At 43.4% G+C, this 21,303-nt stretch overlaps 1 protein-coding gene across 1 annotated transcript in view; it reads right to left on the bottom strand.

Annotated features, from left to right (window-relative positions):
• Nucleotides 1–80: 80 nt before the first annotated feature.
• helz (helicase with zinc finger) overlaps nucleotides 81–21,303 on the bottom strand; it is a 62,443-nt gene continuing 41,220 nt past the window's right edge. The window contains exons 20-33 of the mRNA XM_065954534.1: nucleotides 20,560–20,705; nucleotides 18,345–18,492; nucleotides 16,836–17,019; nucleotides 15,077–15,305; nucleotides 14,564–14,912; nucleotides 12,187–12,232; nucleotides 10,634–10,821; nucleotides 9,783–9,987; nucleotides 9,569–9,651; nucleotides 8,949–9,456; nucleotides 8,447–8,711; nucleotides 7,578–8,301; nucleotides 6,819–7,110; nucleotides 81–6,325 (exon numbers count right to left, since the gene is read on the bottom strand). Coding sequence (XP_065810606.1) covers nucleotides 5,844–6,325; nucleotides 6,819–7,110; nucleotides 7,578–8,301; nucleotides 8,447–8,711; nucleotides 8,949–9,456; nucleotides 9,569–9,651; nucleotides 9,783–9,987; nucleotides 10,634–10,821; nucleotides 12,187–12,232; nucleotides 14,564–14,912; nucleotides 15,077–15,305; nucleotides 16,836–17,019; nucleotides 18,345–18,492; nucleotides 20,560–20,705 — 3,849 coding nt within the window. The 3' untranslated portion in view covers nucleotides 81–5,843. The remainder of the gene's footprint in view (nucleotides 6,326–6,818; nucleotides 7,111–7,577; nucleotides 8,302–8,446; nucleotides 8,712–8,948; nucleotides 9,457–9,568; nucleotides 9,652–9,782; nucleotides 9,988–10,633; nucleotides 10,822–12,186; nucleotides 12,233–14,563; nucleotides 14,913–15,076; nucleotides 15,306–16,835; nucleotides 17,020–18,344; nucleotides 18,493–20,559; nucleotides 20,706–21,303) is intronic.

Below are 21,303 nucleotides of genomic sequence, written 5' to 3'. Positions count from 1 at the left end.
CCTCATGTTTCCTATTCGGGCTCCAAGGCTCCCCAGTCGAGTGCAGTTAAATCCAGAGGATGACAAAAAGCGAGAAGTCGAGCAGTTTCAATAAAAACACTTTAATAGAGAAACAAATAAAAAAAGAAAATAAACCTTTGAAACACAGTCTAAATCCTTTATTATAACCACCACCAATTGAAATGAAGAAGAGTAAAACAGATCTATTCATTATTTTTGTACCCACGAGGGAGGAACCAATGGGAGTGGGAGAACTGGGAGAACAGGTGTGCCATTGATTCACTGCAGCGGAGGGGAGGGGGGGGGGGGGACAACAGAGGAGAGCGAACAGAGAACGGTGCAGAGATGTGGCGTTTATAGAAGGCTGAACACAGTGCTCTCTAATGGCTGGGCAAGAGGTTGCTCCCTGTACGTGTGCCCGACACACGCGCACACACACAAACGCTGGGTTCGCTGTGGTCTCCTTAGAGACGACACAGACGGCTGTTGAAAAAAAAAAGATTCATAGGATGGTATCTGCTGGCGAGAAATGAATTAAAATCCACTTCATTGCAAAGAGTAAAGACTCTAAGAGTTGAGATCCCGTCAAACGGATTTGGGAAACAAATGATGGAAATGAACCCAAAAAAAAAAAAAAAAAAAAATCCCTTTAAAAATGTCTTTGGCTCAATCTCCTCTGCTTCAAAAATAAATAAAAGTGTAGCTGAAGAAGCGGTGAAATATTAGTATTGCACGACTTCAGAGATTAGCCAACAACGCCTGTAAAGAAAAAAAAAGAAAAGATTCTGCCGATCAATGACGGCATTTTTGAAGCATTAAAAGACGGGCAACACAGCAGGGAGCAACCTCAGCGCCGGCCCGGCTAACAAACTGCAGAACAGAAAAAAGAACACGTACATGACCGTTACATATTTGATTGACATGTTAGTAAAGTATTATAATAGTTCTGTTGATAATGTCACAAGTTATTGTACACATCAAATTATATACCAAAATTTGACTCTGCAGGTTGAACAATAGTTTTTTTTCTCTTTTTTTTGTGTTTTGTTTTTAAATCCACAAATCAATACAAACTGATAAAAACAAGGATAAAAACCAGCCAGGTCATCTCAACATGCATGAAAAGAAAAGAAAACTAAAAGGAAAAACAGTCTTCACATTAAAAAAAAAGAAAACAAAAAACTCCATGTTGATGGTGCACAGCTGTGAAGGGGCGAGAAAACAGAGCGGGACAAACCATCCGGCAACGACCAATCAAATCAAAGAATGGTACAGTGAAGTAAGAAGTCGTGAAACAGCTGCAACAGAAATCCTCCTCTTTGTCCGATCAGAAACATGGTTTAAAAAAAAAAAAAAAAACTACTGAAAACATTCCTACCAGTGGGTTGGTTGGCGTCCTCATCTATAATTTTTTTCTGTGAATTTGCATAATTAAAAAGGGCAAACCTCTTCTCGAAGCTTCTACAAAATCGAGGCGCTCCCAAAGTTTGGTAAATATCTAGAAAATGTGTATTTACAGGTTTGTGTCGTTCTCCGCTGCGTCAACGAAAAGTTGAACTTGAGTTTTAAACATTTGTTTATGAATGTTGTTTAAGCTTTCAACAACTCACTGCCGCGTGAAAACACAACAATTCATTTAGTTCCAACCACAGACTGTATGAAGAATGGACGCTGAAACACCTCGCGTCAAGTGAAGTCCAAATATTCAGAGCTCCTCCTACTGACTGGCTGCAGAATCTGACATAAGCCCCGCCCCCTCCTTGTTAACAGACGATAATCAAACCCACTGGCGTCGTGGTGAGGATTTGTGTTCAAGTCATCTTTTCTGAGAAGTTTATTTTGAATTACAGTCAAATTTGGTGTTAATACATTTAGTGTGTAGGACGCGCTTTTCATACCATTTTTTTTCCAGCGAAAAAAAAACAAGTCTTAGCCCTCAATACTGATGCAACTCATTACAGGTATTTTATGCCGCTCTTATCCATCTAGAGGTATGTTACTGACATGCGCCATTTGACCGCAACTGTAGCGTCCACCCTCTCCCACTGCACGCTACCTGACACGACTTGAAGTGTACTGCAAGCAGCCGCCTCGCTGTGTAAAGTGTGCTGCACTGAATACAACGGCGAGCATCAGGCTGACTGCAGCTTTTATCTTATATTTAAAGAAAATAGTGGGCTACTCCTCAATAGATAAATCTTGTGGTGTGCTGGTTTGATCGAAAAGACCGACATCAAGCAACGAGCTGCGCTGGGCAGAGTGCCTCCTTCGCATGCACAGAAACTGGACGCTGACTCTGAACACGGTAAATATCATCATGCAGGAAGACCATTAAATCTTTTAACCTTTTGGGTGACCCTTGAGTCTTAATCACCCATGCAACTCATATTTTAGATTCTACAGTAGTTAATTGATGCTTTATAAAAGTGCTATGATTGACAGCTCTGTTGACGAATGCGGCAACGCGCTGTGTGAACCAGGTTAGCAGAGTAGAGGAGAAATGGCGAGAGAACACGTTATAAAAACTATCAAAATAACCATTAATGTAATGAGTTTCTCCTTCAAAACCAACAAGAATCTGGACGGGGCATCACAACAGTAGCAGGGTCTCTACTACGCAAATTATGATACCACAAGCTCAAATGTCAGCGCCGATGAGAGGAGGGATTTTGGACTCATTTTTGCACAACAGGGGGAGGTGGAGGAGCGTTGTCCATTCTGTATACAGTCTGACTTTTACGATAGACGCCATGAACCGAGCACTGGATGAGCAGCACTGCTTTGTCAGAGGCAGAAACAGTGAAGAGCTTTTTTATTTTATAACCTGCAAACTGAAAACACCCGGCTTTAAGGGCATTAGCCGGGTGTTTAATACTTATCATGTTGTTTTTAAGGTAAATGTAAAGCGTGGTCAGAGCCTCTTTCTATTAACCGAAGGAGAACGAGATCAATCCAAGGGTTTAATATTAAAATGTCAGATCAGACCGGAGTTATTTGAACTCTCTGACTGTCCGGGAACGACTTCCACAACATCACCGGTTCACTCTCGTTATGCTCAATCTAAAAAAAACAGACGGTCAGGCAGCTTCGACCAGCTCGCAGTAAAGAAAGTAAAACACTGACTGCTTTGAATGCCCTGAAATTAGGAAATATTTTCAGCCTTTTCCTCTCTGATAATGTTGTCTAGACAAAGATGAATGTTGTTCGTGGCACTAAGGTCGTCAAAATGTTTCATACTGTGATACTTTTTTGATACCACATGTTTTAAAGCGCTGGTGTTCATTATTTAACAGAACCAAAATATCAAAAAGTATTGAAGTTTTTAGAAAAAACCTGCAGACCCTCAGTCAGATTTATAACCAAAAGCTGCCACGAGAGGAAGAGAGAGAGCAGCGGTGATCCTTTTAAATTCACAGGTCGCCAAATGGTGACGTTTCTGAAGACCTTTTGGCGCCCCAAAGACGCCAATGTTACATTAATGACTTACAGACAGTGAGAGAGCAGAGGAGGAGGAGGCACTGTCTGAAACATAGACCCGTGTGCAGATGTTCGCTTGCAGTTTTTGGTGATTAAAAACAAGACATTGGTTGTGTTAGACATCTGAGTTTGTTGTTGTGACTTCAGAACAGGAATTGAGATCTTGGTATCACATCACAGTTTAAATTCTGATATCATGACAGTGTAAGGTGGCACACTGAGCTAATATCAGCTTGTGCATATAGCTTATTATAGGGTTCATATTACTCAGGGATTAAAGGTCGCCTACACTATGTCAAAGATTAGACTGATGTCCATTAAACAGCAAACAAGATTTCAAATTAAAGGTCACACATTCTGCAAATTACACTTCACCATGTTTATCTAACACTAATATGTGTCCATTAGTCTGTCTTCAAACCCTCAATGATGAGAAAAGTTCATCCTCTCCATCTTTTCCCTGCTCCACTTTTCAGAAAATGTGTGCTCAAACAGGCTGTTTGGAGACTTTCCCTTCATGACATCACAAAGGGCAGTAACCCCTCCCCAGGTGGGTGACACTCCCACAGCTAGGTGTTTGTTCTGCCCTCTAAGTCTGCCTTCTCACCGTAAACAAAAGGGCATGGAGCGAGAAAGGCCGAGCCAACCCAAGCCCTTCCAGAGAGGGGGCGTGGTCAAACACAGCTCATTTACATTTAAAGGTACAGACACAGAAACAGCCTGTTCTGAGCAGGGCTGAAATAGAGGGGTTTATATTTCATGATCAAATACAGGATCAGAGTATATTTAGAACAAGAAACTTCACAGACATGTTTTCAGGAGCTCTGAGACTTATTTAAACTGGTTGAAGAGGAGGAGAATATGTGAGCTTTAGAGAAAAAGTGTATAATGTGGGGTGGTCATGACACCAGAATTTCAATTTTCGATACGATACTAGTAAACCATTTCCTGTTTCGATACCACGGCAACCAAAATGTAAATCCTAGGCAACCAATTAATTGTATTTTCTTGGGCGTCACGTTGGGACAGTGCTCTCTCTCTCTTCAAGTTAAAATGTTTTTTTAAGCTATTGTTCTAAAACACGTGGAATCAAATAGTATCAAATATTTCAGGGTAAGGTAAAGCTCGTTCATAAAGACGTGACCGGTGATGTGTTCATGTAAACCCTCAGATTCAACTTACCTAACAGGACAACTCACTGCGACCTCCTCTCTCTCTTCACTTTCACAAACCCTCAGAGCAGCGCAAACCTTTACAAGAGAAGCTCACGATCATTAGTGACAAAGAAAACAACATTTCATACCTCGAGCAGTTTTTAATCTCTGCTGCACAAGTCGCTGACACAATCAAAAGGAAATACAATAAAATAAAAACGGCCAAGCACAAGGCCGAGAGGGAGGCGGTTCAGGAGGCTCGGATCACAAAGAGCGACGTCTGATGTTTAATCTTTTACACAAACGAGGAATGACATGGTTGTAGCTGTTCTGACGTTTTAACACTGGATCTATCGTTGCCGATGAAAAAAAAAAATTAAAAATATGCAATCAATATCTGTAATGTTATTCTCAGTAAATAATCACATTTACTATTAAATCACCAAAGATGACTCCCGGGTCAGGATGTCAAAGGATTAAAGGTTAAGAAGCAAAAAATAAAAACAGGAAATAATTCATTATTCAAATGCTAGCATGATACAGGAATTTAAGGACATGTCTGTGGCATACAATTCAGTCTTTTTATTTTCTTTTTATGTACAGATTAGAGGAAAATTTGTATCTACTTCTATACACTGTTCCATGAAGTTTCGCCGTCAGTTGACCACTTAGCTTTTTTTTCGTCCAACAGCACGACTACAGTAGAATGAAAATCAAGACGTGAACGCCCACTCAAAAACTGAAAGATACAAAATGATAATAATAAAAACTTCAACGTACTTATTTAGGCAACCAACAAAAGCAACTTGGAGAAGGAGAGAATATGCAGGGAGCTAAGTGGTCAACTAACTCGTGCCTTTTTTTTTTAAATTTGTTTTTTTTTTAACTTTTTTTTTTTTTTTTTTGCATTACGTACATATACAAGTGTCGATAATATAAGTATATATTCATATATACATAATGAGTATGTATATATACCGGTAATGCATTCATTATATATACTTATTTTCTTCACAGATATGTGAAACAGGAGAAAAGATGACCGTTACGGATAAAAAGTTAAAATGAAACAAAATGCAGAAAACAAACCTACTGATAGAAACAATTTGTAAATGCACTTTGCACTATTTTTTATGTGGTTTTAGAAAATGTTTTTCTTTTTTTTTGTTGCTTTTTTTGTATTTTATCACTTAATTATTTAGGAGAAGACTCTCATTTAAAGTAGGAATAGTACCCATTGCTACCGTTTGAACTTCCTATACTCAGCTCTTGGAGGAGGGAGAGAGGGTCGCTGTTCTTTTTGGCCTGATCAGGACGAACAGCTCTGGGTTTGGGTGGAGCACGGAGGGCACTGGCGTAGGACATGGTGGGTGGTTTGCTCAGATTTGGAGGCCCCTGGCCTGCCTCCGTGGGAGCCTGCGGCGGCGGTGGCGGTTGCTGCTGCTGCTGCTGCTGCTGTTGTTGTTGTTGTTGTTGTTGTTGTTGCTGCTGCTGCTGCTGCTGCTGTTGTTGTTGTTGTTGTTGTTGTTGTTGTTGTTGTTGCTGCTGCTGCTGCTGCTGATGCTTGTTATTGGGCATGAGAGGAGGGAACTGTCCGAGGTGCTGCAGGGAGTTGAGGGAGTGTGGGTGAGACTGCTGTGCTGCCGTGGCCTCGGCCTTCACCTGCTCCTCACTTTGACGGAGAGCCTTAGACGCTGCAGGGAGAAGAAAAGAAAAGATTAGAAAGGTACCCCAAAAAGGTTGTTTGACGGATCTTCACGAAATCACACTGACAATATCCCGCTGTTGGGCATGAAGTTTACAGACGTTACGCTCTGTTAAGATAGTTTTTAAAGGACTCTGCTGCATTGATAAACATTTTCCTAAAACTGGCTTAATAACTCCGCCTCAGTTGTTGGTCAACTTGACCTACTTCTCAGCCACTTAGTTCAGGACGATCACCGTGCCTCCCCCTGGTGTCTCCCCCTGGTACTGCAGCTGAGAGTGACAGCTGGCATCGATCACAAGGGGTCCACTCGATTTACCGACAAGTGGCTCCGTCCTTTGTTGTGATCATCAATTTAAAGTCTAAATTGTGAATATAAGATGTTCCTTCTTTTTCAGATGTGTTTCAAGGATTAGAAACTGATTAGTCCGGCTTTCAGTCATCTCAGTGTAAAAGAAAGCAGTGTATTCAGAGATACTCACCCATAAGGTCTCGATGCTGAGCGAGCGTGCTGGCTCCGTTACACGGGATGTTCTGGAACGGACCAGGACCCCCGCCATTACTGGGCCAGAGGTCATGTGAGGAGTAACCGTAGGGTGCGTGTGGGTGCTGATGATGCTGTATGTGCGGATGGGGGTGGTCCTGGGGATCTGGCGGACAGGGCTGGGACTGCTGGGAGAGGGCGTTGTGGGTGTTGGCTGGAGACGAGTCGTCTGGGTAGCTTGAGGAGATGCGGCGCTGATAGAGGGGCCGGCCCGGACCTCTGGGTTCATACTGTACAGACAGAAAAGATGGAGAGGGCGGGCATGAAGTCAGTATGATGAGTGGATAATATGACCTTCTGAAGTCACCGCCTTGCAGCGCTTACTTAAATTTGGAGAAACAAATGGAAAGAAAGTGAATGAGGAACAGCTAAAACGCCCTGATCAGAAGATCGAACACTAATTTCCCACTATTTCCTTAAAGTATGACAACTTTGGATTTAGTTTAATTCAAAATTAAGATCTAAATATGTCTGGGAAAACCTGACCTGGCTAGTGAAACAGTAATGCTAAAGAATAAATCGATAGTTTCATCCATCGAGGGTCAGAAAGTTAATGCCAAAATGCCTTTATTAAATCAATTGTCAAAGTTTGAAACGTGAGAATGAGCAATATTACAAGTTTCTCTGATGCATTTGGCTGCAGAAATTGGATGGTAGAAGATGGTAAAATTATTAACGATAAATGAATTACTCTTACCTCATCTACATTGTGAAGGGCTGCGGCTGCTGATGTTCTGGGGGACAGGGGGTGATAGGACTCCTGGTCTGGACCTTGACTCTGTTGGTGGTGTTGCTGCTGCTGCTGCTGCTGCTGTTGTTGTTGCTGTTGTTGCTGTTGTTGTTGTTGTTGTTGTTGTTGTTGTTGTTGTTGTTGCTGCTGCTGCTGCTGCTGCTGCTGCTGCTGCTGATGGTGCTGATGGTGAAGTTGCATCAGGTGGACTTGCTCCTGCCTGCTTGGGTGAGCCATGATGGGCAGTCCATAAGGAAGACCATGGCCTTGGTTCCCCAGTAGGTGGTTCTGCTGCGGTGGGCTCACTGATGCAGCTCCGCTGTGGGACCACTGGGCCTCTTGCAGAAGGTATTTGACCTGGGAGGGAGGGGGGCTGACAGAGTGGGCCGGCGGCTGATGGGGGTAGCTACCAGTATTATACAGGGGGTTTCCTGGGTGCTGCTGCAGGGCGGGGTTGTTGAGAAGGTTGTCGTTTAGGAGATCGCGGCCACTGTCATGGGGGTATGGTCCTGGTGGGAAAGGGCCGGCATGATTGGAGGTGGCAGCTAAAGAGGATGAAGGGTCATTTGATGCACGGGCTTGGGACTGGCGGTACTGGAGGAGACGGGATTGAGGTGGGGGCTGCATCTCAGCTGCTTCTCTGGGTTCAGGCTGCTCCTGTGGGGGCATCTCTCTCAGGAGGCCCGGGTACCTGGGAAACAAAAAGGTTGTTTTTTTTACCCCTCAAATTGGAAATATCTTAGAAAGCAGCAGCAAGGGAAATATTTTCAATTGTTTTAAACATGTATTTTAACTTCTAAAACAGAAACATAAAACCAACTGTTGCAGAGTCCTACCTGGTGAAAGGTGGCCCAGTCGAGGCAGAAGTGACACCCTCTTCCTCCATATTGGCACTTAGGCCCCAACTAGCTGCCCGGAGCAGCTGAGGGGGGAAGCGAGCCATGCCGGGCTGAGCGAGGTGGGCGAGCTGTTGGGGCAGAGGGAAGGCGACGCTGCCCTGCAGAAAAGGACCAGCTGCCTCCCCCCACTGGCCCAGCCTGGCCGCCTGCTGCTGCTGCTGCTGCTGCTGCTGCTGGCTCAGGGCCTCGAGAGCCAAGGGGTCTGAAAGGTTAAACCACAAGATTAGTTTTAGAGTGCCTGGTGGTGTCATCTGGGCTCAGCGGGCTTTAGTACAGTTTTTGAATCTCCTTTTGCCATTAGAAATGATAGTAAGATTTACTATCTAAGCAAGTATTTATTATATTATATATTATATTTAGTATTTAAAGAAAACATTAAACACTCTTGAAACACAATACATCCTTGATAAAACAAATAAAAAAATGATGCTCTACTCACCCAAACCTTCTCCCATGTTTCCGTCCTGCCCGTCCTCCCCAAAGCTGTTAACCCTGTTATGCTGCGACATGCCCGGGTGGTGCCCCCCTGGTTGGCCCATTGGAGTCCTAATGGAGCCACTCATCTCCTCCACCCCTCCAGGCTCAGGCCCATCCAAAGTGGGGGACTGCACGGCCCTGTGAGGGGGCACGGGTCCGCTGAAGAAAGAAGCATTGTGGCTGCCACCGGTGTAGGCAGGGCTGAGCTGCTGCGGTTGCTGTTGGCTCTGTTGGGCCATCCCCGGGTGCTGAGGCTGGCTAACCCGATAAGGAAGCCTGGAGAGGGGATACTGTGGGGGGAAGGCCCTTCCACTGGCAGGATGTGGAGGAAAAGCTGGGTTCGGTGGTGCCAGGTGGTAGTTGAGGGGTCTTTGGGCAGCTGAGGGATCCTTTCGATGGAGAAGTGCATTTGGAAATCCTACCATGCCTTCTGAGTCTAGACTTCGACTTTGCCCAGTGTCTAAATCTCCCTAGAATGATGAAACACAAACCCAGACATCATTAAGAAAAGGTTTAGCTGCTTTGTTTATGTTGGTTTGAGATATTAATGAAATAAATAAAACATAAATGTCAACTACTTGCCTGTTTTTCCTTCATGTCTGCAGTTTTCCTCTCTGGTGTCTGAAGACGGCTCTGTTCTGACTTTGGACATCCTTCTAATTTACCTAAGAGGTCAGATAAGTTCATTACTAAATTCATGGTTATTCTATACATACAATACACTATCTCTACTTGATGGCATGAAAGTAAAGTAAGTTTCGATTGTGTTGACAGGGTAATAAAAATCATGGCTTACCATTTCTGATGGGGTCTGCCTGGAGCTCCTTGTCCGGGCTGGGCTGCCCCACTCCCAGAGGAGAGGGATGCGCCATGCCGCTGTAAGGGATGGGGGAGCCTCGGTTTTGAGCCTGCAACAGATTGAAGTTGTACGCCATGGCTGCAGGATGGCTCATGATTCGAGGATCCACTGCAAAGCGATTCTGGTAACCTGGCCAGGGCAACTTAAAAAAAGAAGAAACAGATTATGAGATTATCGATAAAGAAACAACTGCAGGTTAAAGTGTAAGGAAAACAGCCTTTTGTTCATACAGATTATAGTTCAATAGCTGTAACTGTATTGCCTTAGATTTATTGTAAGCTGAAGGTGTACCAATCGGTCGGCTGGTGACCGGGATCGTTGATTTTCAGCGTGTTTGGCCGTGATCAGTGAACGACCAGTCATCTAAAATATATCCTATATTCTATGCTAATCTCAGATTCACACACAAGCCGCACGTCTCATGCCATGTGCACACACAACATGTTGACAGTGTGGACATGAGGTGTCCATCATCAGAGGGGGAAAGCATTGACCAACTGGAGGTTAAACAAAGACCACTTTCAGGTACTTGCGCCTCTCGCCCAAAAGCAACTTTACCAGTTTTTGTTTTGAAACAGTCCATATCTATGTGCACTCCTATCTCTCTCTCTCTCTAGCTCCCCTGGGCTAGAGAGAGAGAGAGATAGGAGTACAGTAATTTAAAGTAATATTCTTTGGTGACTGTCGGACACTTAAATGATAAAACCTGTGTGTGACTGTGTGATAATGTGAAAATGCATATTGACAATTAACGGATATAAAACAAGATAAAACCTCAGAAGACTTACAGGCAGGGGCATGGACATGACCATGTTTCCACCGTACACAGCGGGAACGTAGAGGATACTGGCGCCTGTGTGAGGGTCTATCCTTTGAACAGGACTGGGTGATTTGCCCATGGCGGCTGGTGCGCCACCCAAAGGTGGTGTGAACGCCCTAATCGGGTTTCCCATCAGCATGGCCGGGTTGGGTTGAACTGCAACGAGAAAAGGGGTTTAGACCAAAGATCGGATAGAACAACAAGGACCCAGTCTTTATGACGTTACTCATTGGTTTCTGAATCAGAGTTGCAATGTTAGAAACTGTGTCTCAACCTAACTTTCAGTTGACCTTACAACAGGTAAAGGGGCGGAGTTAAGGCAGGCCTTTAGCTTCTGCACCACAACCCTAATCATGCATAACTCTCAGGCTTAATAGCATCACAAGCAATGAGTTAGAAAACAAAATTCACCCCTGGAAAGGTTGTACCAATAAAGACTCAGACATGGGTGTTAATGGGACTTCTCGGTTTCTGCAGCCAGCCCTCAAGTGGACACTTGAGGAACTGCAGATTTTGACATTGGCTTCATTTTTCAACACCTGAGGCTGCTGCTTGGTTTAGACAGGTAAATAAAAATGGCTCTTAAACTTCATGGGATATATACAGAAAGCATAAATAGCCTAAAGTCTGATATCGTTAGGTGATTCAATGCATGGCTCTTTAAGAGAGACGATAAATACAAACAGCATACAACACATATTAATGCTGCCGTTGAGTGCAGAAAGAAGTGAGTTGCACAGATTTCATTGATTCTTCTGCATCTGTCTGACTATCTGCAGTTTAAAGAGGCTGAAGCCATCTGATCGTCTTCCCCTACTAAGCAGCGTATTAGCAACTCCTCGCTGTGTTTTTCAAGGCTGCATCGCTCGGATGGCTTCAATAGCCTCAGGACTTCATGCATCCATCTGGATGGATCCGGCTGCATTCGATCGGCTCTCACCAAGCTGTCGAGACGTGTGTATGGATATTAATGGAGACAATGCAAACTCCTCTACTGATGCTTTGTTGTAAAACCTGACTATAAATATCAAAATACATAATGAAGAGGACATAAATGCTAAGTATGTTTGTAGAAGATCTATTTTGATACATGCTTTTTATTTTTATGTCCCACTCATGTCTTTACCTCAGTCTAAGAGAAATAACGATCTATAAATTATACAAGCATTTCCCCTTCAGATGACTGCTGTTATGATTTAAGTGTCTCTGTTGCCGACTGTAGCAGCCTTCATCACTGATATCCACACAGGTCAGCATTCTTGTCGAGACTAAATGTTAGGTAAAATTAGAGGCCCAATCATGAAATAACTTTTGATTGTGACATTCGATTGTTTTACTTCTGCAGACGCCCGACTGTCCAGAAGGAGATACAGACAACAAATCTCAGCTGGATAAAAAGTTTTGAATTCAGACAAACTTCAACAACAACATTTCATAATCAGAACAACAGGCCGCATTAAAAACAACATTTTGATGTCTTTAATTAGCAAATAATCAATATGGACAGATGGATCCACTCACCATATCCTTCAGGTGGGAAGTGCTCGGTGTGGTTTGCATGTTTCCCCTGTGAGAAAAAAATCACATTAGTAAGTATTTCAAAGGGAAATTGTAAACTTGTAAACCACTTTCATGAACAAGATATTGTGTTGAAGCTTCAAATAGCTTTTTAATGTGAGACATATTTTATCACAAGTGCCACAGTCTTGCACACTTCAACAAAACATTCCCAGTCTGTAATTGTCATTCAAAAAAGTGGAAATCAGAAGAAGACGAGGACGGAGAATAATGTGGATAAATAAACCGTTGTTCTGATATCAGGACCATTTTCACACCGCTGTCGCTCACCACTCGTAATATATGCACTTCTAATCGAGGATAATGTCTGATAAAAAGTTGAAGCCCTTTACTTGCTTTTGTCACTTGCGTTTTTCCGTTCTCGTGCACTGGTTCACTTGCTGAACAGCCAATCAGAGTGATTCCTCTCACCAACCGATGGCGATTCAACATGTCGAATTGGCCGAAAAAAGGCAGACATGGGCCGACTGAAACTAGAAATTGTACTTATTTTGCGCTTAAATGTTGTCAGTTCAAGGCCGGATATTTACGTCTCGTCTGCAATCAGAGGTGACATGCTGGGGCTAAGTCGCTCTGCCCCTGATCTGCCATCAGAGGTACTAACAGAGGAATAATGGGGGAAGACGGTGGCAATGTGAAGCGGGCAGGGCAGAACAGCTCTGTGTGTGAGCATGTCTGAGTGTGCTGAGCCTCTCGTGCTTCTGTAATACCAGAACTCAAAGTGAGCATCACACACCGGGACACCAAGATGACGCCTTTGTGGAACTTTGATACAGCGCTGTTGCAGAATTGCAATGTGTAAAAGGCTCTGCCCTTTGTGACGATAAACTTTGGAGAATGTGCAGATAAACCTGACCCCAGCACTGAAAGGCGGGTTTTCTCTTCAGTTATTGAATGAAATTTGTGTGGATTCTCTTGGCTGTATGTCAGACGGTGCACTGAGGCACCTGGAACCATCTGACCTTTAAATAAGTAACATGCTCCATACGCCGAAGGAGACAGTATATTAAAATGTAATATAATGCATACTGGTATCAGCGTGTCTGTGAGCTACAGACTATGTATGAGAGAGGGAGAGAGAGAGAGAGAGAGAGAGAGAGAGAAAAATCTGTAAGTGTGTATGTTTCTTTAAGCTGCCTGATGCTACGGAGCTGCGGCTCATTAGGCCCAGTGGGTGATGGCAGCAGGTTGGCAGCTGTGGTGATTTCGTTAACCTTTATCTCAGGGCTGACGGGAGGAAGGGAGGACAGACGCTCAAAAACAGTCCGAGCTAAACAATCAAACAAAGCATCCTCCCGACAAACCTCTCGTTCTGATGTTATCTCTGTGGTGTTTTTATCAGGAGCCTTAATCAACAACCAAGTGTGATGATATTGAAACGAGTTATTTTAGTTAGCAGCTTAATTAGCAGATGGGTGGAATGAGTAATCCGCACCAGTATTACCAGTTTGTTAAACTAATAATTGCATTTTTTTGTAGTTCAGGCAATGCTTATAAGCTGTATCTACCCGATTGAAAACCAGCACAGTGGACGGATGGCATCTCGTAGCGCAGAGCACTTAGATCTAAAACAATGGAGATTATGTTGTGTCGGCTGTGTCAGGTTAATCTGGGCAGTGTTTTCCCTAGGTTTACAGCGTTGAGGGGGTGGGGACAAGCCGACATGCCGACACGGTGACACAAACACTTGAAGGAATCTTGGTGTTCATGTGTTACTTTTAATGACAGCTGTCCTTTTCTATCAGAAAGGTATCCTTAAATAACTTCTTTCCCTGATTTCCGACTCTATACACTATCCTATCTCTACAATAAAGACACAAAAAGCCCAAAAATAAATCTTAAAAAAAAACAACAACTTGACCTTCAGGCGGGGGGGGGGGGGGGGGTAAACAATGTAAATTGTTTACCCGATACAATTTACATTGTTTGACCCCTGTGTTCAGCCGTGTTAATTAAACTGCACTCAATGTTGACTGTTTTCTAGTCTGAATTTGCGATTAATCGACCAGGAATTTAGTTGTTAGGATGATCGTTATTTTAAGTAGATACATGTCATGCTAACATATGTAAGGCTTTTATCATTCATCCCCTCTGAAGGCAAGAAGGGCTGTGTTTATGCCTTCAAATTTGTTCATTATTTTAACAAATCAGGTGGCTTTGTAAATATCTAAATAATAGAGATAACAATACACTGTCTACATATTTATCACTCTTATTTCTCTTCCTCTCCTAACATGCAGACTGTAATTTCTGATTAATTTCTACACTATATGATTTTTTGCGCCCATACTGAAATTACCACTTCACAGAAACACCTTACCTTAGGCGGTGACTGCTGCTGCTGCTGCTGCTGCTGCTGCTGTTGTTGTTGCTGTTGTTGCTGCTGCTGCTGCTGCTGCTGCTGCTGCTGCTGCTGCGGACCCTGCTTGTTGGAGGCGGGCTGTGCGTGCTGAGGATGAGGATGATGGTGTGGATGGAGGGCCTGCGATGAAGAGTGGTGTCCCTGCATGGGCCTGAGGGCACGGGGGATGAACTCCGGGGCCAGAGGGTTCAGGACGTAGGTCTTCTTGAGCTCCAGAGCCTCCAGCTGAGCTTTGATCTGCTCAAAGGTGATGCCATGGAGACTTGAGTTTTCGTGGCAAATGGAGACAAAGTGCTCCCAGAATTTCCTGTAAAAAAGAAAAAGGGGGGGAAACAACAAATTCAGAGAGGTTTTACTTTTTTATTTCACCTAGATTAGGACTGAATGCTTCATGGTACTGAACTAACTCTTCTCATAAAGTTCTGCTGCATTACAGTTTCTAAGGCTGTCATCTCAAGTAGCCACATTTACCTGCAGCGCCCGACGGAGCACAGTGCTATGGGGTCTCCCACAACTGCAACCAGGGACTGGGCTCTGGTGATGGCTGTGTTGAGTAGCTTGTAGTTGGAGAGGAACCCGTAGTCGAGGTCTTCTGTCGAGTCCTCCACCAGCTGCTCTTTGCGTTTGATGGCCGTCTGTTTGTGCTTGCAGGTGTGCCGCGTCCGAACCGTGCTGAGGAACAACACGCGGAACTGTTTACCTGCAAAAAAAGAGGGTTAAATTATGAAGGAAACAAGAAATCTGAGAAGCACACATATTAAGAGAAGAAACAAAAGGTCTGCTATTAGAGTGTCATCTTTGAGAGTTTTTTTATTATTGATGTAGAGTTCATAGTTTAAGGTGTTTCTTCTCAATGTTGCTGGGTTTTTTTCTATGCTGCTACTACCAAAGAGCTGCTGTTGTTATAACAATGACATTCAAATCTTAAAGGGGACATATGAAATATCCACTTGTACGGTGTTTTTGAACATATATTTGGGAAACCTGAGTGTCTACTGACCCACAAAATGTGAAATGAACCCATCCAGTCCTTTGTTTGTGGTCTGCATAAGTCTTACAACACAGAGAAAAATGCTCTGTTTCAAATGTGCTCTCCTTGTGACATCACAGTGGGATTCTGGTACAAAAATCCCCTCCACAGCCTAGTCAAAACTTTTGTGCAGGTCGACCATTTTTTTTCTCTCTAGCAAAGGAGTGAAGGAATGATGTCTACCCTCTGAGTCATGACTGTCGCGTAATGAATCAGAGGAACATTTACAGAGAATAAACTTGATTTCTGCTTTATTTATATGTAAAATTGCACATTCTGCCTTTGAAGAGGAACACTATTACCAATCAGGATTCATTAAGGATTTCAGATGTTCCAACAATTCTGGTTCTCCTTTTTCATATTTCATAGCCCTTTCCAGAATGCTTTTTTCATTAAGACACCGTAACTAAGCTCAGCCATCATCACGGCTTTGTCACATTGATTCCACAACAACGCTGTATTATTAATGCCCCAGTCTGGGAATTCATGAACTTGCAGTTGAGTTGTTGATAGAACAGATAAACAAACATCATTTCCAAGGCATGTTTCCTTATGTGTGTGTGTGTGTGTGTGTGTGTGTATGTATTTGTGTGTGAGTGAGTGTCCACACATTCAGTGTGGACGAGAAAGTTAATGACCTGTGGAAAGCAGCTGGATGCAACACAAGTGGGAGATGCCTGACAGTGGAGCAGAGGAGGGACTGAGGGGAGAAACACTCACTCATATCGTCCTCGTACTAAGACTGGGTGACAAGAGGGGGCCGTGTGAGCGCTGAGAACCGAGCTGAAGACAGCAGGGATTTTTGTCTTTAGGGTGACACTGCTCTTATTTAAAGCAACAACATTACTGAAGAACGAGCCTTACATCATCTTACACACAGAAACGTGTGAGATGGGCTTCATGGAGTGATGAAACACGTGGGGATTGAAATAAAACTGTTTTGAATGCAGCTGCTTTCTTCTATTTTTTTCATTTCCCATCAGGTGAATTATTCTCATAAAAGACATCAAATTCCTAAAAGAGGCTTTAATAATCGATGCATCTGTCTCTAAATATATTCATATTCTAGTACATCAAGGTAGTGTTTGTTTTAGTATGATTTCATGTTTGCAGGAGTAGAAAGTAACTAATTACTTTAACTCATGAGTAGCGTTTTTGTGTACTCTTTCCATCCGTGCATGTTTGTAAAGTCTCTCTCACCTTGTACGTTGAGCACTCTCTCCACGCTGACCTCATGCATCCTCTTCTTTCGGAGTTCGGCACGAATGCGGAAAACCTGATCAGCGTACGGCGACACCACTCCAATGCTGCCGTCGTCCAGCTTGCCCCAGGCCACCGGCCACTTCTTCCGCAACTCCTCCACCCGCTCCACGATCTCAAACACCTGAAAAAGATGGAGGAGCAACATGAGGCAAATTAAACAGAGGATTCAAGGCCCATGTGGATCTTCCCTGGAAACACACAGTCTGAAAAGGAATGTTTTTAACGGTTAAAAAGACAACAGAGGATAACGAGACACTTTATGTTCTGAATGACGCCATGGCAAGGCATTTGTTTTTTCAAGATTTATTTTTGAGGGTTTTGTGCCTTTATTGTAGAAATAGGACAGAGGATAGAGTCAGAAATCAGGGAGATTGAGAGGGGAATGACATGCGGGAAAGGAGCAACAGGTCGGATTCGAACCTGGGCCGCCCGCTTGGAGGACTAAAGCCTCCATACATGGGGCTAGCACACTAACCACTCATCAGCACCCCGCAGGCATGGAAGTTTACCCATAAAAAAAACAACAGATGAGCAACAGAACATCGAGTTGAAGACATTCTGCACGCGTAAACATGGCTGCTGTGTTCTGAAACTATTTTCTTCTTGGCCTGTCAGTCACGTTCACATGGAACAAACACACATGCTTTTCCTCACCGTGTTTTCATTTACAAACACAATGCTGTTCATGGTTTGACATTAAACAGACAGGTGGTAATTTCTATGGCACTGCTGACAGCTCTGGAGCTAAATCAAGAAGTATCGAGCTTAATTGGCTGGAACATGTCAGCAAAGGGTCAGAGGTCCGACATAGACGATGACCACATCAAAGTGAAGCTTCAGGGGAACCAATCAGAGGCAGGGACCATCCTTGAATAAGGCACCACGCTTGTCAACAGCAGCTCTTCTTTAATCTGCTAAATTGGCTCATGCTTTTCATCCTTAATTATGATAATTAATACAGTGAGTGCTTGAATGTATAATGATGTGACTGAACACTGCTGAGTGCTTTCAAATAGTCATTCTACTTGTGATTTCAGAGAAGGCTCGGGAAGTAAGGGTGCTGCAGAGCCGCCTGAAATCAGGCAGCTTGGTGCTTAACTATGGTGCATTTCATTTGATAACTCCTTTGTGGGAATGCGAGGGGAGAGGGGTTAGCAGTGTGTCGCTGCAGGACAGCAGAGGCTTCAGTATGGAAGAGGTGCGGCCAAACAGAAGTTTGATTTGGTTTCATGCTGGTGCTCGAGGGTGACATCTACTGGATCAAAAAGTGCTTTCTAAAATGTAAGATCTCTCACAAGAACAAAACTTTTTAAGACATGTTATAATGATTCATTTAAAACCCTAATTCAAGACTTTTTAAGGATCAACAGGAACCCTGAATCTTCCGGGCCTTAAAAAGATTAGGGGGATGGTGTCGGAGAGGCTACCTCCTTTTTGCACACTTACCTCGGCGTTGTTGTAGTAGGCAGTGCTGTTCTTCTCCTGTACGTCCTCCCCTCTGGCTGTGAAAAAGGTCAGCGGGTAGAAGTCCTTATGGGAGGGCTGCTTCCCACTCGCCATTAGCTTCCCATCATAAAATAACTCTGATGTGTAGCTGAAGAAAAAAAGGAAATAAAAGGGGGTAAGAGAAGGGGAATCAGAACGAGGGATTGGCCAGATAAAACTAATCTATGATATAAATATCTGTGAAATGAAATGGCGAAAATCCAAAGCAGCGTTTGATACAAAGTAACGACAAACACATTATACTGTGACATTTCAGCGCTACAGACTCATTTCTGTGTAGATGAACATGTTTTAAAATCTCAAATGTCATCCTACTCCTATTTAGCAGCAGTAAAAAATTTTTACACCATGATGTGATTCAAGGCTCAAATGGCACAAACCGCAGGAGAAGATCCAACCTGTAATCCATTCCCCTGAATTTATTTCTAAAAGAATTAATTTATTTACAAACCACTGGACCTGTAGTTTTTGACAACACAGTAAAAATACAGTTCTGTGTCGGATTACCAGAATTATTTAGTCTGTTATGCCCCCCAAAAAAATCTATTTCCTGAGTTTAATTTATTCTGTCACATCACAGTCTAAGGCAGAAAAAATATAAATATTGACAGAATGTTTCAGTGACAGACACAGTGCTTCCCTGTAACTATAGTGACTCATTGTCCCCGTAACCATAGTAACTCCAGCCTTTTGCCAGCCTGCATGCATGCAGTCCTTTAGAATCTACAGTTAGAGCTGCGTCCATGGCAAGGGCCTCTTAACTAGCTGTTATTACTTTTCCACCAGTCTTCAAACAGTACAGCATCACACTGCACCTTCTGGTATGTGTTTGTCAAGTGCCGTCTTCAGTTTTGTACATTTCTTTGTCATAGCGTTCAGTTTTTGCATCTTTTAGCTTCTCCCATCGGTTGTTATCCTCTCCTGGCTCCTTTCCTTTTAACAGACGGATGTCAAATTACCCAGACTTCTCTCCACTGATTGAAATGGTTACAGTTAGGCCACGTGTCCACCTAGCTTTTTTTCTGAGCGCCAGAGCATTTTTTCAAATGTTTTCAATGAGTAGAGAGTGTTTGCAGCAGCAGGCGACGGCCGCCTGGAGAGAAAAGCGCAGCATCTTTTTTCTGAATGCTCTGCCTTTTTTGTGTGGCCTTTCAGAGCGCTCAAGTTGAAAATCTTTGAACCTTTCAGGAAGGCACTTTTGACGTCAACGGCGCTCTTTCCAAATGTATTATATTCCCTGTAATTGTGCCGCCTGCAGATCATGTCTTGTACCCACATCCTGCTCACTCTGTGTCTGATCGGGAAATAAACGATTTAAAACAAAAAAACATGCAGTAAAAGTAACAGAGTCCGTCATACAGCGGCCGTTGTCAACAAACTGTTGTCATAGAGACAGGACAGACATGCAGCACTTTTCTTATCAGCGTACAGCGCTTCATGCGAGTGCTCCTGAGCGCACAGCCAGCACTTTTCTGCACAGAAAAAATGCTAGGTAGTCATCCAGGGTCTGTGAGAAGCAACCGTCAGCTTTTCTTAGTAACGGTTGGTTCTTCCTAGTAACTATGATCCATCAAGGGATAGCAGAGCATTGTTAGGTACAATTAGCCAATCAGAAATAAGTATTTAACAAGGCCCTTTAATAAACAATGGTGTTATGTGTACATCACTAGTGAACCTGGATTTTCTCAAACTTTAAACCACAAGAGCTTCAAAGTTCCACTGTTGTAAAACATTGCAATTAGTCCAAGGACTACACTTCAATTCATAAGAAAGTGAAGTAGGTGGGAACTTGAGAAGGCATCAACCTTGCAGGATTGAGCTTAAGTACTGTTAACACCTTGAGTATACATTTTTTTTCAGCTGTGGAAACTTTTGAGTGTATAAACTTTTCTAATCATTCAAAGTTCCTTGTTTTGTGTCTGTTCTTTCACCAGGATCTGAAGCGAAACATCCTAACCCACATAGCTCCTCATCATGGAGCTACTGTCAGCTGAAGCACCACCTTGATAGCTCCACTTTCCACTCTGGTCCACCCAAGTCCCTTTCCACCTGACCCCTCCCTCCCACCCACTCTCTTATCTCGCACGTCATCTTTTCCTCCATCTTTGTACAGACTCTCCACCCACACAAGGCAGTGCTGAGGGCTCACACCTACTTGATGATAGCTTCATGGGAGCGGTAGTTCTCACACAGGAGGATGCGACATGGGTACTCAGGAGGGTAGTGCTCATAGAGCCGGTCCAGCAGTGACACATGCAGGTTACGCTCCCGAGCAAACTCGCTGTACACAAATGGACTCAGCTGCAAACATAGAGACAGAGAGAGAGAGAGAGGAAAGAGGGGAAGCAATGTACAAATTAGGACAAAGATGGTTATGATTCTCATAGTACTTTTCCTTTTGTTCAACTGTGAAATCAAACGTGGGACAGTTCAATGTCAAACGGCTCGAGGGTCATCACAATACCAGAAATTAAACTTAGATGTGATACAAGTAAAAATCAAACAATATGGATATCTGTTTTGATACCATGGCAACCATTGGTTTTTACCATTTTTTTTGTCATTAACCTAACAGAGATTGTATCATATCCAAACACTTTTGATATTTCACACCAGTGATTCCAATATTGAATCACACAAGTCAGGATGACGATAAACCGCTGTATCGATGTTTTGAGCATCTTCAACGTAGGGACTTTAAAGCTTTTACTATTTTGCACGCAGCTCAAAGAAACAAAAACGTTAAAGGTCAACACAACATTCATACTAGGCCCCTCCTCCTGGGCTCATCGCCCCCAGAAGCTCACCCTCACTGCAGGACATAGTTTGGACGTTTACTGCTTGTACCTACACGGCAAGCTCCCGCAAACAAGGTGTTTGGCACCTGCCTGACAAATTC

The sequence above is a fragment of the Labrus bergylta genome, chromosome 1 (assembly GCF_963930695.1).
Source record: "Labrus bergylta chromosome 1, fLabBer1.1, whole genome shotgun sequence".
Taxonomy (NCBI): domain Eukaryota; kingdom Metazoa; phylum Chordata; class Actinopteri; order Labriformes; family Labridae; genus Labrus; species Labrus bergylta.
This window is presented reverse-complemented; position numbering and strand designations above follow the sequence as displayed.